General features: G+C 37.4%; 1 protein-coding gene across 5 annotated transcripts in view; it reads right to left on the bottom strand.

Annotated features, from left to right (window-relative positions):
- RNGTT (RNA guanylyltransferase and 5'-phosphatase) overlaps window positions 1-23,134 on the bottom strand; it is a 169,723-nt gene extending 146,589 nt beyond the window's left edge. Inside the window, exons 1-6 of one of the 5 annotated variants that reach the window (XM_015621378.3) lie at window positions 22,957-23,134; window positions 17,617-17,726; window positions 11,760-11,863; window positions 11,537-11,625; window positions 6,774-6,849; window positions 3,285-3,534 (exon numbers count right to left, since the gene is read on the bottom strand). In XM_015621378.3, the coding sequence (XP_015476864.1) occupies window positions 3,285-3,534; window positions 6,774-6,849; window positions 11,537-11,625; window positions 11,760-11,863; window positions 17,617-17,703 (606 nt within the window). In that variant the 5' untranslated portion in view covers window positions 17,704-17,726; window positions 22,957-23,134. Of the gene's footprint in view, window positions 1-3,284; window positions 3,535-6,773; window positions 6,850-11,536; window positions 11,626-11,759; window positions 11,864-17,616; window positions 17,727-19,204; window positions 19,471-22,956 lie in introns of those variants that run through there. The other 4 variants (XM_015621380.3, XM_015621381.3, XM_015621377.3 and 1 more) reach the window with 4 other exon arrangements.
- Between the last annotated feature and the right edge of the window lie 371 nt (window positions 23,135-23,505).

Genomic DNA, 23,505 nt, shown 5'->3' with positions numbered 1-23,505 from the left:
TGTTTAAAAAACCAGGTTCAGGGGAGTTAGTGTTTCACTAACAAAATGGAAAAATCTGTAGGGTCTGCTTTAGGCATAAGATAATTTATTTATTTCCACTAAGCTTCCTATTAGAATTCTTACTTTTGTGACATGTCTGACTTCAGTAACGGGGATATAGACTGGGATAGTAGTTTAAGACTCAGTGTTATCCTTAATTTTAAAAATGGACTGGAAATAACACTGTGCAATTCAGTATAAACAAATTTCTACACTTAATAATGGATAAGAAATTATACAAACACACACTGGTAGATAATTAGAGAAAAAGACATGGAAGCAGCAAGAGACCAACAGCTGAATTAGTATTGTTCTGCTTTGTGAAAGGCAATTATGTTGAGATATATAAACAGAAATATTAGCCTTAAGACATGTGAAATTAATTTCTCCATATTAAGCCTTACTAGGATAGCCTCGACTAGAGGATTGCATTTAATTACAGGCACCACAGCATCAGGAAAACATGAGTCAACATGACAGAATACAAAGAATAACAAGAAAGGTCAGGAGTACAAAAAATATGGTCTATAAGGAAAAAATGAACTAATGAGCATTTAACATGGAGAAGGAAATGTTACCCATAATCAAGCACATAAAATGGTGCTGCTAAATCAAAAAATAATATTTTTTCCTTCATGATGCCTACAGGCAGAAGAGTAAGTGCAAAGGTTAAACTTTGCAAAAGAGAGCTGGTAAGGCAGAAAAACCCCAAGTCACTAATATTTAGAATCAATGTACTGTGATAGTTAACTAATAAATATTATCCTAATTAAGTCTAATCAGTTTAATTGCTTCTTTCTATCTCACAGATGACCACAAGACTTCTGCACTCAAAATCATGAAGAAAATCATTAACAGCCACCCTCTCCTCCAGTTTAAGATGTCACCATTCATTTCAGAAGCACTGCATCTCACACCCCGCAAAATGCAACTTATGCAGGACTAGAACAGACAACGTTCCTTAATAAACAGTAAAAGTTCCAATTGACCCTTAAAGGTTTGTAGGCTCTGGCTCAGAATTACAACTTCTTGTAATCTTTTTGATTTGCAAAACGAAGTATTTTTTTACTTGAAGTGAGATTCTGAGTGTCAGTTAATAATGTTGCTTTGATGTTACAATCAATACTGCATGCACTGACGAAGTCACAACTTGTCTGGATTTCCTATGTGGCACCTCAGACTTCAACAAACAGATTTCCTGGTACCTGTCAACTTCCTTCAGGTGATGACAAAGGAAACTGTAATGGCTTTATGTTCTAATGATTCTTACACTTTCTGTAGTGGAGGAAAGAAAGGCTGTCAAGACTTTTTGACAGCTAAATATGGGAAGTGTAAAGGAAAAATGTTGCAGTAAAGTTTCTCACATCAGAGTTTCTGAAATGGACAGCAAACTAACTTCATTTCACAGGCTAGCTAGCAGTTGTTTCTGACTATTCATTATCCTAGCAGGATGCCTAGGAGCTGTCTCCTCCTCCACTACTAAATTTTTCTTCTGTCTCCACAAATATTTGGGTCAAAATGAGAAAAAATTCAGAACACTGCAATCACTACAGCTACCTCTAGTTTTACACTGCCTACCCCTAGGCTTTTATAGGAAAAGATGAATAATAAAGGTGGAAACATCTGCTTCAGGAAACCAACAAAATACTGAAAATGTAGCCCTGTAGAGAGAAAAACATGGATATCTGAGCAAGATGTATTTACCTGATACTCACTCCCCCTGTAGACCGCATATTTACAAGGAATCACAAATAGACTGTATCCACCTCTACTGAGTTAAGAAGCAGTCCCATCTGCCAGCCATGAACCATGGTAAAGAATTCTGCCCGTTCCTCCTCTTCATGTCAAAGAATGTTCCTTCAGAGCTGCAAAACTGAATTATACGAATATGCATATTAACTAGATGATTCTTTCTTTCACAAGTTATCTCATAATTAACTTTTAGTTATTAATATGCTTATTCGTATAATTTAGCTTCCAGCTTTCAACAAAACTATGGTGGCAGACAAGAAAAAGCCTGGGACTACAGTATCATTCCTGTTAAATAGACCAGTTGAGTTTTGTAATTGCTGAAAAGAGGCTGTTGTTGTAACTCATCATAACACCTCAATTCCTTATGCATCAGAAGGCACATCAAAAAAACTTTAAGGTTTCAGCCCCCCAAAAAATATTTAGGTATCAATGTTTTACTGCAAGGCTAATGGAGGAAGTGACCATACCCTCTGAATATACTTTTACTACGTTTTCAGGTTGTGGGAAATTTTTCATGCCAGATGAAAGATAATTTGAAAGTTTTCAAAGTTCATCTTGCTTCTTTAGACTGTGTTCCTGTCAGGCTAGTATTTTCCATACTCCACATGTAAATCTTGTTGACCAGCTGCAGTAACAACAAAACACTTTTTTGCAGCCTATTTCAGTATGAGAATTTCCAAGTGTTTGCAAACAAACACACCTCAACACACAACTAATATAATTCAGTATTATGGAAAAAAAAAATCTACTTTTGCACTCAGCAATAGTCTAGCCTACTTTATTTGCTAATAAAAAAGCAAAGAAAAAGAGTCAGGAATTTGAAGAGAACTGAGCCATTAGTCTTCAGATGATACAAATATATTCTTTGTACTTGAGTATTAGTTCCATATCATGGTAACTACAGTAACTTATTTCATCAGAAATATGCAGATGCATGTCAGAAATCACAGTAAGATCACCCAAATTTCTTATAAAGCTAAAATAGCTTTGAAAACAATATGATTTCAAAGCTACCTTGGTTTTTTTAAGCTCATATTGTTTTTTGCTAATCCAATTTTCAATCCTACAAAATTTCCCAAAGACTATTTACCAAAATGAGCAATGAATTTTAAAAATTCTGAATTTCATCTGCATGACTATAAAAAAACAAGAGATGTTTCCACCCAACTCTAATAATATTTTGTCTCTAAAGACAGACTGAATAATTAAGACGCACTTTAGTATCTCAAAAATTTGTTATATTAGAAAACTTTTAAGTCATTTTTACAACTGGAATAGTTGAGGTGCTGAATATTAAAGTTCAAGGTTGACATGGGAAATACAAAAAAAGTTTGCAATGGATCTACAATTTTTTCCAATTACAGACAATGCTTCTAGTGCCCATTTGCAAGAGCAGTGACACTTGTACAGCATGTATGATGAGGTAACTGATGAGTATGAGGTTATGAAATTATGTTTAGCAATTAGAATATTAAGTTCCAAATCAAAGTTACCAGTTTTAGGCGTTCTTTTCTCCTCTTGCCAAAGTAAGAGCTTGATGATCCGGGTTCTGATTCAGGGCCTCCAGTTTTACCATTATCATCATCCTCCTCTTCATCTTCATCAAAGCACCATTCTGGAAGCTCTGGTGGTGCTGGTGCATCATCTTCATCACCATAACGACGGAATAATTCCTTCAAATAGTCACCTTTATAAATACCTGGAGGTCTGGCCTGAGCAAAAGTAGCCACAGCATCCTCAATACTGTAAAAAAAAAAAAAAAAAAAAAAAGAAAATCACTGTGGATTCTTAATTTACATGTCTTAGTTATGTCATGCCTCAACAAAGAATTATTGGGACTGTGAATCAATACAAATTCTGAAGTGGTATTTGCAAAAACATTCTTTATATTTGCAAGCCCATGCTTAGATCAGTCTGGTAGCAGCTGCTCCTGCACAGGATTCTGTATAACTCTGTAGGCACTGCAAATGTTCTCAAGTAACTGCAGCTCAGGCTGCTTTGAGTCCTTATTGTAGCTCCTAGTGGTCTGCTGATCACTGTTTTATCACAGATAAAACTTTTTTTATTGCTACAGAGAAGCAATTAAACATGCAGGTAAATACCCGAGGACTGCATGAACAAAAAAAAAAGACCAAAGAAACATATCAATAAACTTAATGAAGAAAAATGCAAATGCTTCAATTCAAATGTGGTTACATTTTTCTCTGCTAAGAATTGTGTTTCCTCTCATTAGAGATTTTGCCGTCATACTGGGAAAATCCACACTAAAGGTTTTAATTACTCCTCTTTCCAGAATTTCTCATAATAGGACTGTGGTTCAGAAGCCTTTTACTATGCACCTAATACTTAATCTTGCTCAAATAAATTGGAGGCTGGGCCACAAAAAAATTAGAAACCAAAACTAACAGTCATGCATCTTTACCAGACAACCAGAAAACTCTCAAAAACATATAACAGTGAGCACAACACAAGGGTTTTATTGTTGCCATTCACAGATCCTATGAAAATGTTTAACTAAAAACATTGGATATAATTCTGTCTTCCATTTATCAAGGCTGTGAAGAGCAATAATGCACCAAGGATCAACATTTTAAAACCTTACTACATAGGGGAGAGGAGAAACCACAAAAATAGAGAGATGTCCCTGTTAGGCTTCTTGACAAGCAAAAATCACATACTGGAACAAAAGCACATACTACATTCTATGACTTTTGGGGGTGTTTTTTTCACATAATTAATTCAAAATGTTTTGAATTTTTTTTTTTTTGTCTAATCTGTACAGCATAGAATGGAGCCTGAGAACTATAAGAGGTAAATTTTCCAGAATAGACAGAAACAGTGTCTAAGAACCAGTAAGGTTGATTCACTCCTCTGATCTTTGTAAGAGGAGAAAACAAGACATTCTCCAGAGTGACACTATCACATGATGTCATTTCAAAAATGACAGTTGAAGAGTCTGAGTTACTTAGGACCTTTCTTCCCCATTCTGTTTTTTAAGACTCCTAATTTCTTTCTCAGAAGACATTTTTTTTACTTTGTTATCTTTCTTAAATTATTTCACATCTTCTGTAATGAATGCCACTAAAAGGACAAAACAAACCAAAAGTTATAGGGTCTGAAAAATGCTCAATTTTTTCTCTGATGATATTAGAAGAACTCTATAATCTTCTGGAATAGATGGCAATGAAAGCCAAAAGAGGTGGCACAGATTTCAAATACAGAACCCTAGTTGAAAGAAAACAATTTTCCAAGTTCTAGAAACACAGCAGTCTTTGGGAAAAATGAGTTGTTGAAAAGAAAATCAAGTAAGGTTTCTGACCTTATTGGTCAGAAAGCTGAAGAGCTTTCAGGCCTTTCTCTAAACGAACTATAAAATATACCTCACTGTACACAAAACAGCAGCAACACTCCTACACCGTATGCTTAAGGAATGAATACGGATGGATTTTTCCATCAGGAAGATATTATTTCCTCATTAGCAAGAAACAGTGCCTTGTTTTAAAGAATGATACAGCAAATTAGATTTATCTTGATACAATGCTCAGCATTAACTACCATCTTGCCAAAATTGTTCCTTTGCTGTGGACATTTTTTCCTGCCAGGGGATATCTGGTTGTTCTATTAAAATAATCTGACAGAGATGAACAAATTTGATACAATTAAACACCCGAAGCAAAAAAAATAAGACATGGCTGTTGAGTTTTAAGGCTTTTCCCACCAAGGTTTGAAAACAGAGGCAGCATAAAAGCAAGAGTTCCAAAGAGATTCAAGTGCCTTTCCTCCCCAGAACAAAGGATCAATTCTAAGTCTCATTACTGCATGCTACTTTTAAATTTTTTGATTAAAAGCGTACAAATTTTTTAATTCATAGGAACACTGAGAATCAGGAGAGAATAAGGACATTTGTGTCTGTGTCTACTTCCTATGTACACCTAGGATCCTGCAAATATTCAGACATCCATTACTAATGGTTTTCCGTCTCCATTACTCCAATGTCTTCATTTGAACAATTTTTACCTTAAAATTTTACCCTTTTTATAGGTAAAAAATTAACTTTTTTACCTATAAAACCTTTTAAAAGGTTTAATAACAGACAGCAATGATCTAGTTCTTTGCAAACAGCTTGCACATGTATGCTAAGCGTAATAACTGTATGTCTAGTCACAAGAAAATTCTGCAACAGGAGCAGAATTTTCTTCACTTAAAGGACCATACATAAGAAATATCATCACAATGTTTAATGGGCTAGTCAAGAAACATGACTTTCACAGGACTCCATCAAGAAGTAAATATTTTGTAAATATTACAAAACAGAAGTTATGCAAAAGTTATGTCCAACAGGATGATACAGGCATTCTTTTGGTTTGGAGTTTCTTTTAAAACTAATGTTATCTAAAAAAGATAATTACTCTGTATGAAGGACCCCACATTTTTAAAAGAAGGAAACAAAGGGTGAGTCTGTATAGAAGCATGCTGTAGACTTCAGTGAAAAAACAAGCTGAAAACAAGGGCTTTGTCTGCCCCCAATCCTTCAGAAGTATGTATGTTACTCTGATGTTGCTCTAGTTAATCTCTTCAGATCTCAAAAAAGCACAAAAACCTACATGCACACCTACATGAGAAAGATTAAAAAGTACAGGGAATAATCTTTCAGGAATCCCTGAACTCTACATTCTTACTTAAAGTGTAGGATATGTCATGGGAAAGACACAATATGATATATACACTGCTAAAGGCCCACACACAGCAAGTACAGCTGTGACTCGACCTACCAGACCTGGAATTCTTGACTGCAACAGGCTAAGCTACCAAGGGATGATACAAAAAATGTTAATATGGGCTGTTTATTCAAAATTATTAGGCAGCTATAAAACAAGCAACACTGAATATACTAGCATAGCTGTCAGGACAATGAGTGAAGCATACTGAAGAACCCTTTGGCCACATTCCACAAACCCCCAGAAATTAACATTCAAAGTTACCTCCAGTCCAACTTCTCGACCAAAAAGGCACAGATCAAAAATCCAGTTCTATTGAAACCATGTGTACAATGGACACCTAGAAAAGACAAGAAAAGGGCATAATCACTTGCAAGTGATTTTAACAAACGTATTTAGTATCGAACGTGAGTTTAGATCCTTCCACTCCGATCTGTAACATTAAATTGTTATCTCTCTTCTCATCACGGCAGCAGACACCACATAAGGCACAGAAGCCTAAAAGGCAATTTATTACATTCTTTCTGAAAATCAGCAGTAGTAAGGGTATAGAATGCTTCAGTTCATCACAATCAAGAGCACTAACTTAATGTGACTGAAATATGGCTAATACAGATAAGATTCACAAGTCTGCTCAAATTCTTGTCAGGAGGCAATATAATCAAATTAATTGATTGAGTTTTCCATGGATTCAACAAGCATGACATTCATTTTATACCATCAGGCAAAAAATCATATTCAGATTACCTTACCTCAAAATTGAAAGGGGTGCCAATAGACCACAATTCTATCTCAAATTTGCTATTACCACGCTAAGACCAGACTTACTAATTTTGAAAAAAATTAAGAATCTACAAAAAGAAAACTATGCAACAGTATAATCATCTTGAATTACTTATCTTTTCAATGTGAAAAAAAATAATTAAGTCTTCAGTCTCTGTTTTACTGAACTCATCCCCCAGTGAAAGGAGGGATACACCGTCAAAAGCATTGCATTTTTCTCTCAAGACAACAGCACCACCTAGTGATGAGCAGACCAGCCTCAAATTTTGTGCTATTAAAAATGTCATGAAGGATTCAGGCAAGATGTTGCCTCTTCCTCCTACTTAATTTTAAATTATAAATATCATTAAACTTTCCACTAACACCAAGAGCAATTATTCTTAATATTTTTCAGTTGTTACCAGAGAATCATGGAATTGTTTAGTTTGGAAAAGGCTCTTAAGTACACTGAATCCAACCACTTACCCAGTATTGCCAAGTCCACCATTAAGCCTTGTCCCTAAGTGCCACATCTACACAGCTTTTAAATACCTCCAGGGATGGGGACCAAACCATTTCCCTGTGCAGTTTGTTCTTGTGCTTGACAACTTCACCTTTTGGTGAAGAAATTTTTTTCCTAATGTCCTAGGCCTCTCTGGTGTAACTTAAGACCATTTCCTCTTGCCCTGTCACTGGTTGCCTGAAGAAAGACACCAAGACCCTGGCTACAACCTCCTTTCAGGCAATTGTATAGAGTGATAAGGTCACTCCGAGTCTCCTCTTCACCAGGCTAGACAATCCCAGTTCCTTGTGGGTTGTGCTGCAGACCCTGCACTGGCTCTGTTGACCTCTGGATGCACTCCAGCATGTCAATGCCTAAGCACCAGTGCCAAGTACTGGGGGACCATCACTTCCTAATCCTGCTGGACATTGGCCTCCTTGGCCACCTGGGCACACTGATGGTCAGTAGACCAGCACACCCAGGTCCTTCTCTGCCAGGCAGACTTCCAGCTGCTCTTCCCCAAGCCTGTAGCATTACCTGCTAATTATCTGTGGTTGTTGTGACCCAAAGTGCAAGGCCTGGAACACAACACCACGAAGCAAGCCACTTAAGATTTAATTCACTTTCTCATTTCTGTACCACACCTAGTAAAGAAAATTTAGTAACAATTCACTTGATGCGTATTCAAACAAAATGCGAATATCTATTTTTTTTTTTTACACTCCTCTACACTGAAGTACAAACTTTTTCAACTGGAGAACCAAAGAAGTACCTGCAAAAAGTAGACTGATGAAAATAAACCAAACCAGCTTTACACGGGTAAAAAAGTATGTACTAACTGTAATAGGATCAGGTTTTTGTGCCTGTACCTGCCCTTCCCTTCTTGATAAAGCAAGGTAAAAATGACCATTAATTTTTTTGATTCATCATTTCTAACCATTTAAAAATACTAAAAACTGTGTAACTTGTGTCAAATTGAATTAATTTTAGCTTCATTATATAATTTATTCCTAACAATCATTTCTCCTTTGTTTTCTGCTGAAGCAAAATTTTTTCATGTCACTTCCTTAAGGTTGGCAGGCATACTCCTGTCCCTCATGCTGCAAAAATGAAATTTCCTTCCTATATTGTGCTAGATGAATTAAAAATTTTCATCACTTATCATTCACATTTTAGACTCTTTTCAGAGCTAATGATGACACTGAGAACAAAATTGCTATCACTAAATCCTGCAGCTGTTACTGCTGCCAAGGTTAAGTTGATAATTGTATACATATGACAAAGATAAGCACCTCAGCATGAGACCAAATGGCTTGGAAGAGAAAGATCACACAGGGTGCAGTACTATCACTGCTCTAAACCACTTTCACTTTTGATAAACATCCTCCACACCAGTCCTTCTGATGCTCTGTCAAAGGAAACAAGTGCCCAAAATAACAAATTTCAGTAATTCACAAAAGGAAAATTGAAAATTCCAACATTCCTCTTTTACTATGAAATCCTAAACAACATGTTCTTCAAAAGTTTAGTCAACATACTATTTTCTCCTTAACACTAATTGACTTTTTTCCCCTATAGAGGTGAAATGTCTAAATAACAGAAAAATATTCCACAATTCATCAAAATAAAGTAAAAAAGTTAGTGACTCAGCACTAAAAATGGCATTTTATAAGTTGAAATACCAACTGAATGGGTCTGCTACTTATAGGATATTACCATGCTATCCATGCACTATATAAACTGCTGACCATAACCACTATCTGAAGTTCTAAAATATTACTGGAGGACCAAGTGTAAGAATTGCAAAAAAGAAAATAAGTAATTGCTGAAAGAAAAGTGAGTAGGATCAGTCACCAACAATATCTTGCTTCTGGCGTAAGTTTTTGAATACTGTTGGTCACTGGTTCCACTCACTCCCATTTGGCAGTCCCTCATTTTTTAAACCACATAGTTGTGTTACCATTCAGAGAAGAACACACAGGTCTCTCTCCTGGTTTCAACTGAAGCAGAGTTAATTTTCTTCACAGTGGCTGGTGTGGGGTTGTCTTGGATTTGTGTTGAACTCAGGGTTGATGATACAGAGATGATTTTGTTATTGCTGAGCAAGGCTTACATAGAGCCAGGACCTTTTCTGCTTTTCGTGCTGCCATGCTGGGGAGGACACTGGGGGTGCCTGGGAAGTTGGGAGGAGACACATCTGGGACAGGTGACACAAACTGACCAAAGGGATTCTCCACACCATAGAACACTCAGTGCATAGAGTGGGAGGAAGAAAGAGGAATGGAGGGACATGCAAAGTGATGGCATTTGTGCTCCCAAATCACTGTGAGGTGTGATGGGGCCCTGCTCTCCTGGGGATGGCTGAACACCTGCCTGCCCATGGGAAGCTGTGAATTCATTCCTTGTTTTACTTGTGTGTGCAGCTTTTGCTTTCCCTATGGAACTGTCTTTGTCTCAACTTGTACATTACCTTTACCCTTCCACTTCTCTCCGCAGTCCCACCAGTGGAGAAGTGAGGGAGCAGCTGTGCTGGCTGCTAGCTGAAGTTAAATCACAACAATCTTGAATTAAACTGCATTCTGTGTGCAATAAACTAAGCAAGTATCTAAAAGAAAACTAGGTGAAAAAAATGTGTGACCAAATTAAATTTCTCAATGGTATTAAAATTCTCAGTGGTATTGCATCCTGCAACAGAACAAGAAGCAATGGCTACAAATTGAAATACAACAAATTATGTTTCAATATGAGAAAAAATCCCCTGTATATTGTAAGAGCAAACACTGGAAGAGGCTGCCAGAAAAAGTTGTGTAGTCTCCAAGCTTAGAGGCTGTCAAAAGCCAAATGGGCACAGTCCTGAGGAAGCTCCTTTAGCTGGCCCTGTTCTAAAGAAGAGCAACTGAGTAACTGATTTCCACAGGTACCTTCCAATAACTTCAGCTATCCTACCATGTACCTGGATGAATCCTAAACTGCATGAACATACCAGCTTAGTTTACCAAGCTCTTAGTAATGACACCTGTACAAAATTGTTCCATGTAGTCCTAAGTCACACAGACACTCAGATTCAAGAGGGCTGCAAAATTATCATCCAAGAGGATTGAGGACGACATCCATTTTGACTCTGGAAACGCACTTGCAAAGTAATTTCTTGTCTTTGACAGTTTGCAGATAGAGATGAACACTAATATGATTGACAAAAATCAAAGTAAAATAGTTTTAACTAAAACTAGAAGGTGTGCAAATTAAACTCTGAATTTATTTCTGAGAAAAAAAAAAGTACTCTTAGAACATTCAAATATTCAGTGCAAGACAGTATACCACAGAAGAGAAACTTTGCCTAGAATCTACTACCAGTTTTGTGAGACTTCCTAAAAAGTCTCTGATAATTCAGTTACCAAATATGACTTCAAGTAAACCAGACCACCAAATGTCAACATAATACATAGCTTGCATTTGTATCAGCAGAAGTTACAAAACCACAGTGGAAGTATCATGTATTTGTAGACAGCTCTTAGGCCTGTATAATTTTCTGCATTAAGTCAACAGGTGTTATCAAACTGATGGATGCAGAAACATACTACTTTCTGTAAAAAAAAAGAAATATATTTGTTTTGCAGTAAAATCAAATTTAGATATGCATAAGCACTACTGAGGAAATTCCTTTGCTCACACTTCTAAGAATAAGAGACTGCAGTTACAAGCAAATATGAAACAAACTAAGAATAAAAACCAATGATGGGCATGAGATTGATATAAGATGTACCTATAAGCTCTGAAGGATTCTTATCACTGAAGCGTTCGCATACACGGATAAATGTTTCTGTATTCTCAGGTGTAGGGCACTCACCATGCCTGAAAAAGACAAGAACACATGGATTAGGAGACACCTGGGGAAAAAGGGAAAAAGAGAAAAAAAAATTAATTTATTCAGTGTGATCTTTCAAATTAAAAGCCAAAGAAATAATTAAAAAGTGCACGCAACTTACCCTTTACACTGGAGCTTTATATATTTAATTCCCTCTTTCTCTATATCATTTCTGTCATAGAATCTAATGGTATTGGTCAAGTCTACCAGCAAGCCCATTTTAACCTAAAAAAATAAAATAAAAAAATAAAAAAATAGAAAAATAAACACATATGTGGTTCAAACACCAGCGTATAAATACTAAATGTCTAAAAACATAATAATTAAAAGCAACCACGGGAAACATTTGTATGTTTAAAAAGCATTAAATATTGCATTGGTTTGTAAAATCTGTATTTTACCACCATTACAGACATCTGCATTTCTTTGTGAAAGCTGGTGTCTAAATTAACATCAGCCATCAATTCAAAAACTTCATTTTGCTCGAACTAATGATTCTAAATAAGAAAATTTTCCTAACAGCAGGAAAGTCTGGCAAAGAATTACTTTAACATGCTAAAAAGACAAACATGATGGATTCAAGTGCTTTTATACAAAGCAGAATACTAAACACTGGCACAGTAAGAAAAATTAACTACTGAGACTTATATGTAAGTATACTCTCAGAAAACAACTCATTTTAATCTACCTATTAAAATGCAAAACAATGCAAAAGAACAAACACATTTTCAAGTTTAAAATTAATCAGATTAATTAAATTTTTAAAAACATCTTATTTCAAGCTAAAATGCAAAACAACTTCAGATATTCAAACATTCTCTCAGCAGCTATGATGGCAGTGTCAACTACTCAGGCATCAGGGTGTGCCTGAATCCAGGATGCCTTTCCCACTCTACCCTAATGTGTGCCCTTGTGCATCAACTTAGTTCTTTATTTTCTTTACTATCTTTATTGATTTTATAGCTGGAAAATAGGTCTTTTAAAGAGCCTCATGGAGGTTGCTACAGTTTTAAGGATGGAAAGTAGAAATTCCACTGGGTGGCACAAAACACACAGAGCATCAAAGTATATCCTACTAATCCTTGTTGCAAACAATATTTCCAACAACAAACCTACCAGTTTTACTGTGCAAAATCAGCTCACTAACACACCTGAGCAAAAAAATTATTTCTGGTTTCCTGTCTTGTAAGTGAAAGCAATTGCTTTTGGACAAAAAACTCAATGTCACGCTTTTAGGTAGGACCAACAGACTGGCAATAATTTAGCAGTGCAGTTGGAAGAATTACAAAGTACACCACCACTTCCACACAATTCAGAAAAGGAAAACTCCAATTATAACTAGAATACAGTTCAGAAACAGCTATTTCACATGAATATGTTGTTTAGTACACCCCTAAAGGAAAATTTCCAATTAACTACAGAGATAGTTCTTCATGATACTCAAACTTCTGATGAGATACATTTGTAATACTTATATATTTTCATATTACTTTAATTTAATAAATATTAAAAAGCATCATAATTTTATGTCAGCAGTATTAAAACTTCTAAAGTAATATCCAGATCAGTTCTGAATTTCTCATTGTCAACTTTGAATATTGTATTCAGAATACTTTATTTACTCTTATTACTGTTTTGCAGAAAAACAAAGCACTTCACAAGGGGGTCCACCTGAAAACAATGTTACAGCACCTGAAGCTTCAAATACAGAGTGCCAATTGAGCTGCTAAGCATGGAGACTGACAGCATCCTAGACAGTGATTAATTATGTAGGAATTAGACAAAGGCAATTAATTAAATTATTACTTTCCTCCCACTTCATTCCCTACAGCATTTCGCAAATGTCTCCAAGACTACTTAATTCAGGCCTGTAGGACTTCCCACTTGCTATTCTTTTGCCATTATTATAGATCATTTCAGTCATATACAAATGAAGCTCATGTGAAGTGACACTGTTCCTCACACACTTCATGGAGCAGTAAGCCAAATATGCATTGAGTGTAATTTATCCAAAGCTATTAAAGTATTTATGGCATATAGAGCATATAAGACCTGAAAGTAGTTTTCCTGCTTTGCAGAAAGATAATCATTTGCATTCTCAGTCCATGGGATTGATTGCACATAACACATTACAATTCAGAGACTGCAAAGCACAAGAAAATTATAAAGAATTTTTTAAATAACACGGGGATTATACAACATATCAAAGTATATGACCATGATTTTCAAAATATCCATGCAAAAAAAAAAGCACAGGTACCACTGAAACCAAATAAAAGCCTTCCCCTCACTTAATCACATTCCAGATATCCCCAGCTATTACTGCCCCATGCATGTGCTCTTCTGCTGCTGTGCAATAAAATGGGCTTTCCTAGGTTCCCCTGCATGACCCCAGAAATCCCTCCTTAGAGACTGGAGATTGAAAACACACTTCCCCTGGAAGGAGAGAGCATACTACAATACACTGAATTCACTCCAGTCTCAGGACTTTTTTCTTGCATTTCTTATGTGAGGAAAATACTTTAGATCAGCGACTGAATGTATCTGTGAAAACAATAATGTAGCTGAAAATCGGTAAGTAGTTTTCCTAATAGGAATTCTGTAACCTGAGAATATTTATTACCCAAACATTCTTCAGTTAACTAATGTCCTAGCTTTTTCTGACAGAAATAAATCTACCTGTTTATGCTTTACACAAACTGTACTAACCTACCTACTCAAGAAACAAATTTTTAAAAAAATTATTCACACTGTCACCAATTACTCCTGCAATTAGTTTAAGAGAACATTAAGATCCTATGCCAATATTGGTGATCAGAAGAAAAATAGGGCTGCCATGGCTAATTAAATCAGTTTCTAACATTCAGATTTTCAGCCACCAGCTCCAGGAAAAAAGGAAACACATAGGAAGCTTGTTAGAGACAGTTCCACCCAGACAGATGTTGTCTAAAATGCAAAACCAGTACCTTCAAAAATCTGTGGTAACAGCAATAACTCTCTGTTACAGAAATCTAGATGTAAAAGTTTCTGCTGAAGTCTTTTATTTGGGAGCTAAATTATATGGACTTAAGTAATAACCAGTTTTCAAAAGTAATTATTCTGCAAAATATTAGCAGTAAAAAACCACACTGCAATAAAATTACAAGAACCACGCACAGCAAGCTACTTTCACCTTGGGTGGGAAAACTCACTCTTACAAAGCTCCTCAATTTAACATTTATTTAATTGCTGACTTGTTGGCAAGCTGCTGATAGAGCACTCCAATAACTACTACATAATTTAGCAAATAATACATATATATATATTATATATAAATATATATGTATGTTTTCAAACAGCAAACACTCATCAACAATACCAGGGTCCAATACAATATAATAGATTTGGTGAGAACTGAGTTTGAGAGAAATTCTGTGTTCTGCTTGTTAATCAAAAATACCAAAATATAAGTGGATATCCTCATGCTACTGATTTTATTATCAAATTTTAATCTGATGTCACTCAAGACATGATGAATTTGTAGCATTACCATAGAACTGACAGATGTGACTACTGGAAACCCTACAAAGTGTCACCATGATATATATATTTTTTTTTTTTTTTTTTTTTATTTTTTGGTGGCAAATTACTAAGGAGGCAAGCATTTAGAAATTCTAGAAGTTAAATTAAATTTAGAAATTTAGAAGGTCTTTGTAATTTCAAAATACATACAGAATTTTAAATTCCTTTAAAACATGAATAAGACTGGTTTGGGAAAATTTCCAGGTATGCCTATCAAATCCAGTCAGAGTCAAAAATAACATAATAGATAAAACAGGAAAATTTAGATGCACGTCAGAGACTTAAATTTTATAGATTACGGCTTAAACATTTTTATGAAGGATTTTTGTCCATTAAAACTGTATAATGAAACTACACCTACAAAAGCTGCATCACCAAAGCCCACCCTGAATGGGCCCACTGACCGAGGCCCTGGACTGTAAGCTGATCAGAGACAAGGTAAAAGTGGCACTATTCTCAGGTCTGGGCTGGGGAAGAGAAATACTTCCACAGGAGAATTAAGCCCAGCAGCTTCGGGGTGGAGCAGCAGGCTTATCAGGTCTGCACAGACTCTCCCCAGCCTGGTGGGGAGGAGAGGTTTTCGGTGTGTAGCCTCTGGGCAGAGGCAGTGAACACCCTGCACAGACTAGCACAACTGTGGGGCCTCCCACCCCAGCAAAGCCACATCTGCAGGACAGGTCATGGTCCATCAAAGGCCCCCTGAATGGTTCCCCAGACCCTGTACCAGAGCACTGCACGTGATGTGAAATGATGCAACTGACACAGAGCCTTGCAAGGGACAATGTCAAACTTTGCCCCACTCAGGGGAGGCACCTGGGCATTTCCACCTGGCCCAAATGCATATTAATCCACTGCGTTCTATACTTAGTGGCAGGGCACTCTCCCCACCAAGACCAGAGGGAGAGGAGCAGCAAGATGTCCTTGGGACCCTCAGAAGGGCAGTATGTTTCTACTTGATCTGTCCCTGTCACTCTTCCCACCTCTTTTTTCTATTTCTTTCTTTCTCTTTACTTCTTTTACTGTTAAATAAACTATATACATTTTTTGGTATCAACATTTAACCTTGTTTGGTTTTAATCTTGTCTTAGGAAATATTTTGAACCTCAGGATTCTTATCTTTTTATTCACAGAGAGCTCTGTTTGATCCTCTGTGATTAGAGCTGAGCATAAAAGCACAGATGCAAGAACTCTATCAAGAAAAATCCTACCAGTTCAAGCACCAAGAACAGGCACATATGCTTCACTGATCGTACTTCTTTATCACATTACTGCACAGGTCCTTCTACCACTGCTACCCTGATTAGTTCACCATCTACTTCATACCTAAGCTTAAACAAAATTAATAAAATGAGGATTCCCATCTTTTAGTCATCTAATTCTTCTGATGTTTCAGGTCTGATACTATTAAATAAATTCAGTATTAATTTAACTTCAATCAACAGCAAAAAATAATGAAAAAACCCACAGAAAAAACACCATTTGCATGATTCATCTCAGATACAATCAAAACAAATGACACTGAGCTTCTATATAAAGTTTAATAACCAATTAAATTAATTAGGTGGTAGGCCTTTCTTTGCCTGGCAGGCTCAAAATCCCATTTCCCACATCTCCAGATACACCAGTCTGGCCACAACACTCCAGAGAACTACGTGAAAGGCTGGAGAGGTCCTGTTCCCCACCTTTAATGTGTCAGTTGTGCTGTAGTGCAGAACAACATGCAAACTGAAGCACGCAGATAGAAATGGGCAAAACAGAGGATGAAGAAGTGAGCCAGAACCACAAGTCTGTAGTGATGGATGCCACGAGGTTTAATAAGGCGAAGTGCAGGGTCCTGTGCTCAGGCCACAGCAGCCCAGGCAGTGCTAGAGGCAGGGGGAAGAGTGGCTTGAGAGCTGCTCAGCAGGAAGGGACACGGGGGTGGCTGGGGGCAGCTGGCTCAGAGTCAGCCAACACTGCGCTGCCCGAGGGGCCAGGAAGGCCAATGGTACCTGGCCTGTATCAGCAATGGTGTGGCCAGCAGGACCAGGGCAGTGATTGTGCCCCTGTACTCTGCATTGGTGAGGCCACACCTCGAGTGCTGTGCTCAGTTCTGGGCCCCTCACTTCAAAAAGAACATTGAGGTGCTGGATGATGAACAGAGAAGAGCAACAAGGCTCATGCAGTGTCTCTTATGAGGAACAGCAGAGAGAGCTGGGTTTGTTCAGTCTCAAGAACTCTAACCTGTAAGAAAATGCTTTCGGAAATCCATTAATTGCAGAGGAGACAAGGAAATGTAAACAAACATTAAAAAAATGTTCTGTACAAGTGTCCCAAACAAAGCCATCAACCACTTTTTCCTTAGATCTGAAAAGCAACACTTAAGTAAACATTAATAAGGAAAGCAATGTTTCAGTTATTAGAAAATTTAACTTTACCTTCAGACTCTTTAAGTAGTTGGATAACATACTTGGGTGAAAACGATTTTCTTCAGCAACCTGCTCATCATATCTTGGTCCTAACATTGTCTTCAAAGGTAAAAACTTCCCTATGAAAAATAATAAAATTTTGCAGTATTTTATATACAGTTACAACTTAGCATTTCAAAGCAACATGCAGAGCAGTTTTAGAATTCACCTTCAATAATAAATATTTTTATTTAATAATAAATTATTATTTATTATGCAATAATAAAAAATTGCAGAAATAGTACTGTCAACAGTAAATTGGAATATTTTTTAGTTATGAGTTCTCCGAATTCACAAGTTTAAAAGTTTAAAGGAAATATAGGTCAGCTCATCTAAAACAGAGTAATTTAGCATTTTTAGCTAATTTTTAGTGTGATTTAAGTTAGGAGGCTACAGCACAACAGAATATAGAAAATTTAAACTCAGTACAGTTGAAAATATGAAAACAGCATTTTAAAATAAGAGTTTGTCATCCAATCATGTAAACATCAGCTTTGATTACCTGCAAATATAACATACAGTAAAGATCCCTGCAAAAAAAAAATTTAACAACACTCTATATAGTTTCAAATAAGCATCTATCTTCCACGAAATGGACATTAGAAACCACAGAAGACAGACAGACATGGAAACTATGAAGCTTTATGCAACTGGTTAGCTCAGGTTAGATGTTCATGAGCAATATGCAAAACAGGTTCACTGTTTACCTGTCTGAGACCATTCCAAAATTTACAGCTAAAAGGAGAGTTACTCTGTCATACAACCAACACTCACATTAAACAGTAATAAATTAGTCGCTTCAACTTGTTTGACTATTAGAAAAATTTCACTTTATTGCCCTTTGCTTTTTCATCCCAACAGTTACAACCCTCCATCTACCCTGGTAAAGGCTGTTGGGTTGGATACCTCCCCTCCATTTCCTCATTTCTTCAACTATCCAATTTTCTTGCTTCTCTGTGTTCCTTTTCACCTTCATTCAGCCTCTCTCTCTATTAGCCCTTCCACTTTAACTCATAATACTCCTCTGTACAGACTGATTATGCGAACCCTAAGTTTACATTATTTAAACACAAAAATCTATCATCACCCTAATTTTTGCAAAACAACATCGTGCTTGAAAGTTTTTTGACTTTGCCACTTCTCAAGCCCATACAAACACATCTAGTCATTCATTATGGAACACAAAGAATGTAACTAAGCTTTTTTAACCAAGGCACTCAAGAATAGGAGCTGCAATGATGAAAGAGTCAATGGCTACATAAGAAAACCACTATCCTTTACAAGATGCTGAGAAAAGAGAAGAGTGGGAAAAGTGCCTGGAGGTTACAATTGCTTCCTATAGCACCTGATATGAGACTGTACAGTCACACAGAAGATTCTTCTGTTCTCCATCTTCTGGAACAGAGAATGATCATGTTCATTCTCTTCCTAGTAGCAAACCTTGATTTAGTGTCTGATTTGTACTCTGATTTCTTTTGGAGCAACCAAAATACATTACTGTTCATTGACAGGAAAAGACAAAGAAGTCTAGTCAGCATCCCCTGCAGTATTTGAATACCTTCAGACAGCTGCAGAAGTGATGAATATTTCATACAGAGCCCATTTACTATGTATTTCAAAGCTGGAACACAGATGTTTGGAAGTATTTAGGTGCTCAGCATCTATAAATTCCAGTTTCTTCTTCTCTACCTGGAAAATTTGCAATTTAGTTTTTGTACAGATGCTTGAAAACCCTCCTTCCCTGTCTGCATACAAGCCTCTCATCAAGCTACTGAAAAGCTAAGCTTTAATTCTAAAAAGATTTCTAACCTTTTTGAGTAACATGGACAAGTATAAAGGAGGCAGCAGCTACTGTCTCTTCTACTGTTTTACCTTACATCTTACACTAAAGAAGTGATGCAGTAACAGCTGATTGCAACTCAAGCCTCCATGCATCAGCTTTTGAAGATTAAAAAATCGTATGTTGAATTAGGTGATCCAACAGTAACAAAGTGATATTTTAAATGTATATCAAAGCATCCCAAGTCATTTGAGTACCTAAACTACATTGTGACACTAATTGTAACTCCTCAGTAGAATTTCCAAATTAACTTCAAAACGTTACTGAAACCCTGGTAACTGATGATTACCTACTTCCACAATTAAGTTCAAATCTGTCAGAGAGTTTTGGAAATGGCTATTAAAAAACATTTTCCAAATTAGTTACCTAAGAGATGATATTTCTTTAGGCTGAATAATAGGTAAAAAATTCTAAAAATAAGAGCCCAGTATACAGAGCACAGACAACAATTGGATAAATCTGAGGGAGACTGAAATGAACAATGTATGACATCACATTTTCTACATGTATATGCTCTAACTTTTTTTTTAATTTCTTTATCTTCAAATCTAAATTCTAGAGCATACCAGTGAAAAAATACTCTTAATTTAGCCACATTTTCTGTGGCATGAAGCTATCAACTCAAAACATGACATATAATTTTATATGGCCATGGTATGTTTAGACTGAGCATTGATTGAAAGGCTAGACTGGGTAAAGTGACAGAGTTTAAGGGAATAAAATTAAATGGTAAAATCCACAATTAAAAAACCCCAATATCTCTAAAAAGTAACAGTGTTCTGATTCAAGAGAACTACGCTGCACCAAAGCATCCATTTCACCTAGTATGTCATCACCAACACAGGCCAGTAACAGACAACTAGGAAAGAGTAAAACAATGACAATGACAATTCTTCATCGGATTATCCTCCCCAACTACAACAAGCTGTAGCTCAGAGGCATTTCCTGAGCCAGAAGCATTACTCTTAATTTAAGGTGCTTTCTCATATGCAATATGGATATTGTCCATAATACCCCACAGTTCTGCATGCTATGTGTATGTCTAGAAAAGGATGAATAATATGCATCAATAGGAGGCTGGAAAATGCTGCTGATACACTTCTCATGCCTTTTCTTCTGCATCGTGCTAGCACTTTCCATTGCAAAATTGCCAAGAGAATGGTTTTTCAGTGGTCATGAAAAGCAGACAGCTGCTGAGATGGTGATGCCAAGACATCATTGCTGAAGCAACCTGATCACTTCAGATCTAGGCATTCAGAAAAAGTTCTTTTGATCAAAATGACTGAAGTTCTACTACAATGCAATAAATGTGAAAATGTGTAATTCTGAGGAACTGCTGCACCGTAAAACCAGAAAGTGGCACAAAGCTAGCAATATTTAAAGAAGTGAACTGCAAGGTAATGGGTGATGTAGATTAATTCACCCTGTCCAGGATAAAGATCCCTGTTAACCTGAATGAACCCAGTCTCACCAATAGCAGTTTCAGGCCTCATTAGTACATGCATTGAGGTCATCTAGAAATTCTAGATGCCACAACCATGAGACAAGAGCATCATGATCAAACACTCAATGAATATGAGCCCCACAGAAGCCATAAAAAACCTTGCTTAGCAACACTATTACTAATACACTATCAGACGGAAATAAAGCCGCATATAGGTCCTTGGAAATCTGATTTAAACACTAATTAAAACTAAAATGTAACATACCTGGGAGATAGTACCAACATCAATTAAACCCTAAAAATTATCTCCCATAAAACTGCTAGATGTCTATGAATGTAAAACAGCAAAAAAGGGAAGAAAACCAATGGCATACCATCACTTCTGGTAAGCTGTTCACACTAAAAACTAAAAATCAGGTGAATGAGAACACATCCTGATAAAGCACTCAAAGAAATGAGCCAAGCACTTTCAGGTTTTTTACTGTGCATTAACTTCCTGTGCATGATCACATGGAATGGAAAATAATTACCTTGCAGTTCCTGAATAAACAAACACACAAGCAGTGATGGCACAGCAGATGACACGCTGATGACCCTCATTCATGCTTACTCTAGGCTGCTATTTCTGAGAAACCATGGCTCAAAAGACAGGCAAACAAAAGTCACAACTAACAGAGATCAAGAACTTGCTGAGAAGAAAATCACAGAATAAAGAATCATTAGTCTGTTTTTGTCATGGTCAAAGGCTTAGGCTATCAAATCTCTCTTATTAGATACAAAGTAATGCATGCAGCCATGATCAGGAGAAAGAGATAATGGACATGAGCAATCCAACAACAGTGTTATTTAACTAAGCCAAGTTCAGAGAAATATAAGGAACTTGAGGGAAACCAGTAAGACACAAAATGAACAACAGATGCTTATTACTGATAAACACCAATAATATATTGATAATTATTGAGGATTAAACCAACTGAGATGTCTAACCAGGTTCTAAATATAGCCATCATTGTCTTCCATTCCACAACCAACTGCCATCAAAAAAATGTATGATGTGGGACAGAAAACATGTGAGTTTAACTATCAGGCAAATCATGGCACAATGCCAGTTTAAGTAACACACAGAGTAGCACATGTTGTGTTTTGAAAACATACCTTTACATCATCACAGAGAGGGATATGAAAGGAGTGAAAACTAGAAAATATTGGAGAAAAAAACCAAAACAAAAACAACTGGGGGTTGGAATTGCTTGCATTATAAAGAAAATAAGAACTTGAGAAAATTGAAAAGAGAGATGTTTGTTTACTTTATCTCATACCAGGCAGCAGAGGAAACATTTACCTGACATCAGTATGATAGTTACCACACAATAAAAAATGTGTGTCTAGATGATGCTGAATTCACTACCACTATATGCCAGAAGACTAGATACTGAGTAACAACCGAGACCTTGTGTTATGGGTAAGAATATCCAAGAAGACAGAACCACTGACAAACCCTGAAATACAAGCCCGGAGTACAACACTTTAACTCATTTTCCAGCTAAAGAACTCAGGAACACTGGTGACTGGAAGGGCATTGTCAGTCAGCAGAGTAACAAATTGACAGTGATAAGACTTCAGAGCATTCAGAAAAAAGAGAACCACACGTGGAAGAGGCTGCAAAAAGGACTGGTATCACAGAATTGGTCAGGGTGGAAGGGACCACAGAGGGTCATCTGGTCTAACCTCTCTGCTCAAACAGAGTACTCGTACAGCACATTGCACAGGACTGCATCCAGATGCCTCTTGATTATCTCCAGTATAGGAGACTCAACAATCTCTCAGGGCGATCTCTTCCAGTTCAGTCATCTGCACGGCACAGAAGATCTTCCCCATGTTCAGGTGTAACTTCCTGTCCATCAGTTTCTGCCCATTCCCTCTTTTCCTATTGCTTGGCACCACCAAGAGCCCAGTTCCATCTTCCTGACATCCCCCCCACACCTTTATATACTTATACACATTAATGAAATCCCCTCTCAGTCACCTCTTCTCAAGGCCGAACAAGCTCAGCTCTCTGCTTTTCCTCCTAAGAAAAATGTTCCAAGCCTCTGATCAACTTAGTAGCTCCAGTATGGCACCTTCTGCATGCCTGGCTGTCACCCCTCTGATCAGTTATAACAGACAGGAAAAGTTTTAGCCCGAAACTGAACCAGTGCGAAGCGAAAGCCCAGCACTAAGGCTCCGGGGGGCAGGAGAGGGCCCGCACCCCTGCACCTCTGGGAGAGGCCGGGGCGAGTCCGTGTCAGAGAGGGGGCACAGGCCGAAGGGAGGGCGAGCCCGGCACTGAAGGCAGAGCGCTGCTGCGGGCCGGGCTTCAAGTAGAACAGCCGCCCAACGGGAGTCAGATCCGGGACAAGCACCGGCCAGGAGCTCGGGGGGGGGGAACACTGCACAACCGTAGCCCCGGGACAAAGAGCTCCGCCGGGACAGAGGGCGAGAGGCCGCGGCGGCCCTGGCGCTGAGGAGAAGCGGGACCGGCGGGCAGCGGAGCGCCGCAGGGGAGGGGGCCGCGCCCGCTGCCGCCCCGCGGCCG

Source organism: Parus major, chromosome 3 (genome assembly GCF_001522545.3).
Source record: "Parus major isolate Abel chromosome 3, Parus_major1.1, whole genome shotgun sequence".
NCBI lineage: Eukaryota > Metazoa > Chordata > Aves > Passeriformes > Paridae > Parus > Parus major.
Note: the sequence above shows the minus strand (reverse complement) of the source record. Positions and strands in the feature narration are given on the sequence as shown.